At 41.6% G+C, this 9887-nt stretch overlaps 2 protein-coding genes across 2 annotated transcripts; both read right to left on the reverse strand.

The window, feature by feature from the left end:
* Nucleotides 1-1605: 1605 nt before the first annotated feature.
* Nucleotides 1606-4342, reverse strand: LOC107387811 (leucine-rich repeat, immunoglobulin-like domain and transmembrane domain-containing protein 2). The gene is made up of 3 exons (XM_015963005.3): nucleotides 4220-4342; nucleotides 3252-4033; nucleotides 1606-3145 (listed from the first exon to the last, which is right to left on the reverse strand). Exons 1-3 carry the CDS (start codon nucleotides 4333-4335, stop codon nucleotides 2358-2360), a joined length of 1686 nt encoding a protein of 561 aa, XP_015818491.3. The 5' UTR covers nucleotides 4336-4342; the 3' UTR covers nucleotides 1606-2357.
* A 1777-nt stretch (nucleotides 4343-6119) lies between these two features.
* On the reverse strand, nucleotides 6120-9509 carry lrit1b (leucine-rich repeat, immunoglobulin-like and transmembrane domains 1b). The gene is made up of 4 exons (XM_015963004.3): nucleotides 9257-9509; nucleotides 8512-8972; nucleotides 8015-8320; nucleotides 6120-7914 (listed from the first exon to the last, which is right to left on the reverse strand). The coding sequence occupies exons 1-4, from the start codon at nucleotides 9376-9378 to the stop codon at nucleotides 6845-6847; spliced, it is 1959 nt and encodes a 652-aa protein (XP_015818490.1). The 5' UTR covers nucleotides 9379-9509; the 3' UTR covers nucleotides 6120-6844.
* Nucleotides 9510-9887: the final 378 nt, after the last annotated feature.

Genomic DNA, 9887 nt, shown 5'->3' on the forward strand with positions numbered 1-9887 from the left:
AGGATTCAGACAGATGGGAGCCGTACCATCTCGGACTTTGTATGCTAGTGTTAGCAATTTGAATTTGATGCATGCTGCTAGCGGTAGCCAGTGGAGCTCAATGAACAGAGGGGTGACGTGTGCTCTTTTTGGCTGATTGAAGACCAGACGCGCCGCTGCGTTCTGGACCATTTGAAGAGGTCTCACAGTACAGGCTGGAAGACCAGTTAGAAGGGCATTGCAGTAATCGAGGCGGGAGATGACAGTAGATTGCACCAGGAGCTGGGTGGCATGTTGTGTTAGGTATGGTCTGATCTTTTGTATGTTGTACAGCACAAAGCGGCATGAACGAGCAACAGAGGCAACATGATCTTTAAAGGTCAGGTATTCATCAATCACAACACCCAGATTTCGAACTGCCTTTGAAGGAGCCAGAGATAGGAAGTCATTTTGGATTGAGATATTGTGCTGTATGGATGGTTTGCTGGGATGACAAGGAATTCAGTTTTAGAGAGGTTCAGTCGGAGATGGTGGGATTTCATCCATTTTGATATGTCAGAGAGACAGTTTGATATTCGTGCAGAGACAGTGTGGTTGTCCAGTGGAAATGACAGAGCTGGGTGTCGTCTGCATAGCAGTGGTTCGGCTAAGCCATGTGATCGAATGATCTCACCCTTTATATGATGATAAAGAAGCCGAGCAATGACTAATTGGCTCAGAAAAGGGAGGCTAAGTGAGAAATGTGAAATAATTAGTACGTTAATTTAGGAGAAGTAAGGGAGCGTAGACTGTTGACCTGCACGGAAGCTCATGTTCGGACTGGAAGGACGTAAATTTGCCAGACACAATGACAACAGCATCTATGGTTGAGCATATGTGCACTTATAGTTGCATGAGGTGCACTAGTGTATAATGTTATTATTATAACTTTTATTTTTTTACTTTTTGCTTGTAAAACTGATGCACAACACTAAGCTTGTTGCTCTCATTAAATGGAAATATCATGTCCCGCTGACTTGGATTCAGATAGAAAATCACTAATCTGCTTACTAGTGTGTATAAATTCACAGGAGAACACTGCTTATGTAACAAATCCTCGAAGTGATTGAGCCAAAAACATCTGAGCATGTTTTTGAATTTTTTAATCCACATGCAAAACACTGCTTTGCATTACAGGACAGGCTGTTTAGGGCCTTCAGAAATGTGTTGGTGTCTGAGCTTAAAATGAAGCTAGACACGTGTGTGTGTGTGTGTGTGTGTGTGTGTGTGTGTGTGTGTGTGTGTGTGTGTGTGTGTGTGTGTGTGTGTGTGTGTGTGTGTGTGTGTGTGTGTGTGTGTGTGTGTGTGTGTGTGTGTGTGTGTGTGTGTGTGTGTGTGTACTTGTTTAACTATTCTATTTAGGACCTTTTCTGGCATATTCACTAACTTTCTAGAGACCAACAAGCCTAATGGAGAGCAAAGCCCGGTCCTAATACTTCAAACCCCCTTTTGTAGGCCTGAGGGCTAGGTGTGAATTAAGGTTTTGTTACAGCTGGGTTTAGGAATACACTAGTTAGGGTTAGGCATAAATGCAGTTACTAGAATTAATGGAACTCAATACAAGGTTTAATATGGGTAGATATATGAAGCTGTGTGTCCCAAAGTGCTCAGTTTACATTTTTTTATGACTGTAATAAAGAAAAACACACTGTTCACATAATTACATTTATACATATCAAGAGGAAAGTGACTCAGGAAAAACATGTCTGGACAAATAACAGCAAACATTTCCTATAACAATAAAAAGGCAATTTCATTGTGATGTAACAGTCAAAATAACTCCAGCATAATGCTATTGGTTGAAAACTATAGCTTTCAACAAGTCATATAAAAAACATCAAGTTTCCTGTTTTCTGTAGGTACCCCCTTTTACTTCTCTCTGGGGTTCCTGTGAGGCTAGAGCCTATACCATTAGTCAACATGATGGGGTACATTCTGCACATCTCACTAGGTTTTCTCCATGCCAACACACAAATGAGACAAACAACCTTGCATTTGCACAGTCAAACCAAACATTCATTTTGCAAACCCTGGTAAGACTTGTGTATGGATGTTCCTGGACTGTAAAACAAGCCCAAAGTATCCTGAGAAAATCATTCACAAGGAGAATGTGCAATCAGTTGAGATTCACATCAGACATATTTTTTGCTGTGAGGAACTAATGTCAACCTTGACCCAGCCTTTCATCAGCAACCACAGAATCTATTGCTGTCCCAAAGTTCAGAGAGTGAATTGTTTGCTCCAACATAAACCATGTTTAGAGTCATTTGTGATGAAGGCACAAACTGGACTACACTAAAGACTGTTATTATTTAAAGATACACATCCTGACTTTAATATTAGTATAAGTAAGCAGCACTGCCTCCCTTGCATCTGTCCTCAGATTTCCGTCTCTTTGTTGCCTTTTCATTGGAGTCCCTACACAGAGCTTCATCGCTGGCTGCCTGCAGGCTGTCAAAGGTGTGTTGCCTTTCGTTTCCTTCAAGGTCCTCCTGATGCATCCTGCGCTTCTTACATAGATCCACACAACGATCTACACAACTGAACCTGGCCTCTGTTGTGCACGCATACATGCCAGCTGGCACAGCAAGCACCATGGCACACACTACCACTACAATGTGGATAAGTCTCTCTCTCTGCTCTAGCTCACTAATGTCACTTCCTGTGACAAATAAAATACACTGGCCCTTCCTGGGTGGGTAGTTTTTCAGGGTGACACACACCTCATATTTGGTGACAGGAAGCAGATCGCTGACTGAGTAGCTGTTAATGCCAGGGCCAATGTAAATCATCTCTTTCTTGGGTGTATCAAGTTTGCCAAAGTGAATGGTGAACCATGTTTCTGCAGGGTTGTCTGTAACTGCATGCCACTCTAAGGTGATGCCATACACTGTTTGCTTGGCAATGTGGATATCTACGTGAGCATTGTCTTCTGCTGATATCATGGGGACGGGTGGCGGAATGGGAGCAGATGAGTTAGGGGAATCGATGTTGAGCATGATGTTGGCAGAGGTGTTGCCAATGAAGTTGTTGGCCATGCAGGTGTATATCCCTCGGTCTGCTAAATGCACTGATGGTATCACCAGTTGTGAGGTGACTGTATCCTCGTCTATCTGAGTATGTGTCGCTGCAAGGAGACACAAGAATCAAAGTAGACATCTTTCAGTCAGAAAACTGTGTTTAAGATAGATCAGTTTCAGAGAATAATAATGCATGGTGATGAATAAACTTACATGCAAATCCTCTAATCATTTTCAGAATGTACATCCACTGGATGGTTGGGACTGGTCGAGCTTTGACGATGCATCTCAGTGTTGCATTTCCTCCGAGAGGTAAAGTGACGTTAGAATCTGGGACAGAAGCCATTGGTTTGGTGCATGTTTTTAACTGGATCTCATGGAAAAATTTGTCAACCTTGGAGACTGGGCTTGAACACATCAAGTAAGAGTTCATCAGAATGATGGGAGGGCCGACCGCCCCAACGAATTCAACAAAACCTTTAAGGCGACAGTCACACAACCAAGGGTTGTCATGCAACCCCAAAACCACGTTGGATACTAGCCCCTCCTTCCCCCAAGCTTTTTTTGCTGATTGATAAAGAGGCCAATTAACAAAGACTTCTTTTGATATGATGGTAAGCTGATTGAAGGATAAATCTAAGTAGGTCAAAGATGGTAAGTGTTTCAAAGCATGTTCAGGAAGTGCATCAAGTCGATTGAGCTTCAGATCCAAAATTTTGAGTTTGGGCGTGTCCTGAAATGTGGTCCATGGTACTGAGGTCAGCTTGTTTCCTTGTAACCTCAACTCAGTCAGGTTGGCGAGCCCTTCCAAGCTTCTAATGTTCATCAGTGTGATCTCATTGAAATTTAGCCAAAGATACTCCAGGGCACTATTTAGAGAAAAAGAGCCTTGAGGTAACTCAGTCAAGTGACAGTTTTCCATCCGTATTTTTTTTAAATCATCCGGGATGTCTTCTGGGATGTGATCCATGGAAGTTTCCATACATAGTAATGACCTAGAAATGCATACAAGACACACATTGACAAGAGAATGTGATGGATGTAGCGTTTCTTTATGATTTAAAATTTGAACACACATGTCAGAAACTTACATTTCTGGCAACATTTAGTTAAAAGTAAGTTAATGATTACCACGCAACAGGATTTTAAATGTTTTTTTTTTAGATTCAATGACAGCCTACCTGCCCAAGTTGTCATCTGTGCAGGAGCAACCCGGTAGACAAGTAGAGAATCCGGCATTGATGATATTTAATACCAGAGCAATACTTAACACAACATAAAACACGTCCATGTTCATGGATGACCATGAGACACAGGCCTGTGAAGGCAGGACATGCCCATCGGCTACATGAAAGAAAGCCTATTACCCTAATCTTCCTTGACGCAACTCTTAATGACACAAGAGAAAGGTGTATTTATAGCAATGGTCCACTATGTCAATAAACATGGTCTGGTCCGCTAAAACACAGACGAGTTTTCTTTTTCTTTCTAGAACAAATAAATCAAAAGTTATGCCAAGAGTCATTTGTATCAGTTGTGAACTTAAAATCTTTCTAATTGTTGTATTTTTCCCCAACTAAAGCAAGAGTTGATAGGAGGTCCACTTGTATTAAGTGGGCCAGAGCCCATCAGGCTTAGTGGTGCTGAAAAGGAGGGCTGGAGTGAGTCAGAGACAGATGTCTGGGAAGGACGGTAATCTGACCTCAATAATCAGAGTGCTGGTCGTCTTTCAGGTTGGTCAAGTCAGCATTTGAAACGAGTGTAGATAGATAATCAACAGCACCTTAAATTTACTGTGAATCATTTATCCTTCAGTACCATGCTTTATGCAAAGTACAATGCATTCTAACATAAAAATTGATTTATCCAACTACAAGTTATAAAGGTAGTCTTGTGTGCTTGGCTTCTGACCAAATTGTCACCCTGCTTTTCCTTCGGCTTCACTGGTTCTGGACTTTATAGGGCCTTACATGGACAAACACCATCATACATTGGTGATCTTCTCAGTCCCTACACACCTAGCAGGATGTCCAGTGACCAAAGCCTACTGGTTGTGCAGCGCACCAGGCTAAAGACCAAAGGTGACAGATAATTTGCTGCTGTGGCCACCAGACTCTGGAACTTTCTCCCCCTGAGCCTGAGATCAGTGGACTCAGTGGTCTCCTTTAAAAAGCAGCTGAAAACCCACCTGTTCAAGCTGGTTTTGGTGTGATCTCCTGATTACCTTCTCTTCATGTTGCTGTTTCAATCAGTTATTTATTTTTCAGTCTCATGTTTTCTATTATTTAATAGTATATATATATATTTAATACGTAAAAATTCAGAGCATGAATAAATATCAATAATCGTCTTAAAATTAACTTCTTTCATTTGAAAATACATGTCTTCAAACAAGGCACTTGAGCCTTTGTTTCACTTTTTCAAAATTCCCACACAGCAATGGATTGTGGGTAATTCTTCTTCTTCTTCTTCTTCTTCTTCTTCTTCTTCTTCTTCTTCTTCTTCTTCTTCTTCTTCTTCTTCTTCTTCTTCTTCTTCTTCTTCTTCTTCTTCTTTTCTCATTCATCAGGTTTTGGCAAATTTACCAAAGGTTTTCAAAGTTTTCATTTTCTTAAGGTAACAGATTTTTTTTTCCGTTTAGAAAACAGCTTGAAGTTAATTTTATTTGATAACTAACCTGAACATGAAAAAGAACTATGTGTATTTTAGGTTTTTGAATCTTCGGTATGACATAAAATTCAATATTTTTATCCAACAGGACTAACGTCTTTGGCCACATTGGCTGTTCTACAAGCTTGTACTTAGCAGTGCCAAGGACAGCAAAAGTTCATGGGGGCATTGCTAGTGACTTTAAAAAACACTTGCCAGAGTTTTAAATTTAGGGCCAACCAATATTTGTTTGCGATCCACAATATCCCTTGAAACTGGAGACTGATAAAACTGCATATTGTTTGTGTTATTATCTTCCTGCAGCTGCTTTAAATCATGGTGCTTCCCCCAAATTACCTCCAGTCATTTATCCTAAACCCTTAAATATTTATCAGTGAAATAAAATTTTGCAGTGCAAATCAGTATAAAAATATTTATTTTTTCAGGTCAGTATATTCATAAATTCACCTGTATTTCAGGTTACAAATATTTACATTTTGGGAAATTCATTTTGTTTTAGGCTTCTGAGCCAACAGTAAACCTGGCACATTGACATATAAAAGAATAAAATGATTACTGATCCTCAAAGTTTTTTGTTCTAAATAAAGACTTTACAACTAAGCAGATCTTGCATTCAGGAAAAATAAATATCTATATGAGTCAATAGGACTTCGGAGAGCTCAGGCCATCAAGATGTATCTGCAAAAAATCACTTTAACCCTTCCACTGTCTTATTGGGCGACCCCGGCAGGAAAGTTGGCCATTGAGCAGGGTTGATGTTTATCCCTTGAGGTCCATGTGGCAGGGGTGAGGAGTGACCACCACCTCACCCCTGCCACATGGACCTCAAGAGATAAACCATCAATCCTGCTCAATGGTCAACTTTCCTGGTGGGGTCACCCGATAAGACAGTGGAAGGGTTAAAAAATGTATGACATACAAACTGTTTTATAGGTATGTACGCCAATAACCCAACCATCCAATTTCTTTTATTTTCCCCATTTCTGTGTTAAACCTGACAACCTGGCTTACTTTATTCTTCTCAAGGCTTTAGAATAATCTCATATGTCCATTTCTAACAGAGGCATCAATGTTTTCTGACTCTCTGAACACACCAGCACTTTACCTGTGAATTTCACTTTGTTTTCAGTTCGACTCTAGCAGAAGTACTCATTAGGTGGCCCTTCAGTCCTTGCTATGGCCTCTGAGTCAACGCTGGACCTTGCAGACAGTAGCCTGTTGGATTCATCAGGGTTGAGCCTGGTCAGATACTCACCCTCCATTACTTTAGGTTTGCCTCCAGGGCCAAGAGTCTCAAATGTTACATAGGAGTCCTGTAAATCTTTAGATTGCCGCCCCAGCATCTTTTGGCAACGTTTCTTTAGTGCCCCACAGCACACAATCAATGTCAGGGGGACAGCAATCACACACGCCACAGTTATCACCACCACATTGATGAGCTTCTGAGTGCCGCTGGCACTGGCGGCCTCGTCTGTTGAGAAGATTACACACTGTTCCTTTTTCGGAATCAAGCCTTTGACGCAAATACAAGCAATGTACTTTGTCTTTGGTACAAGGCCTTCAATGGTGATCCTGTTCTTTCCAGCCCCAACATTAATGCGACGCATGTCTCTTTCACCAAACACAGCATATAAGACACTGAATTCAGTAGTGTTTGTGGCAGTGGGGGCTCGCCAGTTCAAAGAGACTGTATGATCAGTGTCTCCAATCACTTTGACCGAACGCACCACCCTCTTCTCTGGAACCTGCTGTAAGGAAGACGTGTTGGCAGCTAGGTTTCCCATAGCACTTTGACCCACCTCCACTGGCTTCTGGAGGTTTGATGCTTTGCCTTCTCCCTTATAAGCGCCATCAGAGACACTGTAGCTTTCAACCTCATACTTCCCAGTCACAGTTTTGCCATTAAGAGGCTCGATAACTGGCTGAGCAGCAGTGCTTGTTGAAGGTGGAACATATCGGGCTATGAGCTTTTCCTGGTATGCTGCTCTTCCAGTGCCACCAGTCTTCTTCCCTCTGCCCCTCTTTGAAACGCCACCAACTGCTTCCTCTGAACGAATCGAATCAGCGATCACTAAAGAGATTATGGCATCTGCAGTGCCAACAAAGTTGGTAGCCTTGCACACGTATTTCCCAGAATCTTTGTAGGAGACTGCTGGCACACTCAGAATGGACCAAATGATGCCCTCCTTTGAAATCTCGTCCTGAACTGAAAAATCAAACAAATACACCCAGAAAAGTTAAACAACCTCACCCGTGTTTGGACTTCGATAGATTTCAATAATTTATGAATTTTAGTAGAAACATACTTGTGCCGTTCATTTTCTTGCCATCAGCACGGCTCCAGGAAAGATCTGGAATGGGGACTCCGACGGTGCCACAGCGAAGTAGGACATTGTTACCCAGTGAGCTCTGGACACGAGCCACCGCCGTGTGCACCCGGGGGACCTGACACTTCTGCAGCTCAGCCTCGGTAAAGAAAACCCCCGACAAGCTTTCTGGATCAGCACATCTCAGCCTGGTGTCAATGAGAGCCACAGACGATGAGGGGGACTTCTGAAACTGGACCAAATCATAGAGTCGACAGTCACACAGCCATGGGTTGTCATGAAGACCTGCAGAAAAAATACAACAAAAGTTACAGTTTAGGCAAAACTTTAATATGAAGAAGTTGTATTTCAGAGGTGAAATAAACAGCTTGGTAGAGTGTGGAATAATTCTAATTAGTCTAATCCACTAATAAACAAAGGCAGTTCTAAAAGGGTAAACTTTCCAATATCCTAGGATGTCAGAGCTTGATCCTTACCCAGAATTAGCTTTGAGGAATCCATGTCTTGGGAAGGCTTTACACTCAGCCACATTGTGAGAACTTCTGCAGGAATCGTTGTGAGGCTGTTGCTGGATAAATCCAGATAGGTTATGTTCTTTATGAACATGGTGGCCGAGACTGGGATGGTGGAGATCTTGTTGTTGTGCAAGTCGAGGAGCCTCAGGATGGGCATGTCGATGAGCGCTTCCCAGGGGAAGGAGGTGAGGGAGTTTCCATCCAGCCGTAGCTCATTCAGGGTGTAGAGGCCGCGGAAACTGTCAGCTTTCAGTGAGTTGAGAGAATTGAAAGACATCCAGAGAAACTCCAGATTGTTGAGGTAGTGGAAGTTGCTGCTGGCAATCCGTGTGATTGCTGTCTTCTCTATACGTAGTTTTGATGTGTCAGAGGGGAAATTCGAAGGGATCACGGTAATCTCCGGATCATTACAAAGCACACTCCTGCAAACATTGAAACAAATAAAAAGGCTATTTTGTTAAATTCACATTATTGTAAAAATAAAAAAGGGGGTTACATTAAAATAGATGTGCTCTTCACTTCTATTTCAAATTTTAAAACCAACGAACTAAAAGAGTTGTAACTAATTTTTCAGTAACAAGTAAAGAAGATTCAAAAGCAACCTCAACATAATCGCCTCTCCTTAGCATGACTGAATAGAGCTAAGAAATGGTAAAAATGTCTGTTGCCTGCAATGAACGTAAAAGCACTAAATGCAAACACTTACCGTGCTTTAGACCCATCACTTAATTTATGATAGAAGCAGCTGCATTGTGACGGGCAGGAAGAGCTCAGAAGTGGAAGAAAAACCAAAGCCAGACAGAAAGCAGCAGAAAAGTGTTGAATCATGTTTCCCCACAGCAGGCAGCTAAAACTCTACAACTCTAAACTACAATTCATTTAAAAAGTAGATGCTGCAACACGATCTAAGGGAACATCAGATGCATTGTGGTTGACAGGCTCACAGCTCCAACTGTTGCCACTGCTCTGAATCCTCAGATAAAAAAGGATATGTGGGGATTAGTGGAGGACTTGGGTTATTTTCATTCACACGATTAGGCTATTCTTTCCTGGAAGCTGATAGGCTGCATAGTTTTCACTTTCATGCTCTGGGAAATATTTTCCAAAATGGTGTATTAGCTGGTTAAACATGAGAGGATAAAGGGTTTTGAACAACACCGAACCTAAATGAACTGGCAGGATCAGACAGGCACCAGCTTTAAAGAAATCCTTAAATCCAACAGTTATGAATATTTGTAGCATTTCTTTTTATGTAGGCTTCAGAAATGTTAAACCTCATGTTGTTTTAAAGCTGACATGTTTTACAGCAAATCTTTATCTTATATTTTCATCCTTGT

Source organism: Nothobranchius furzeri, chromosome 16, assembly GCF_043380555.1.
Source record: "Nothobranchius furzeri strain GRZ-AD chromosome 16, NfurGRZ-RIMD1, whole genome shotgun sequence".
Classification (NCBI taxonomy): domain Eukaryota; kingdom Metazoa; phylum Chordata; class Actinopteri; order Cyprinodontiformes; family Nothobranchiidae; genus Nothobranchius; species Nothobranchius furzeri.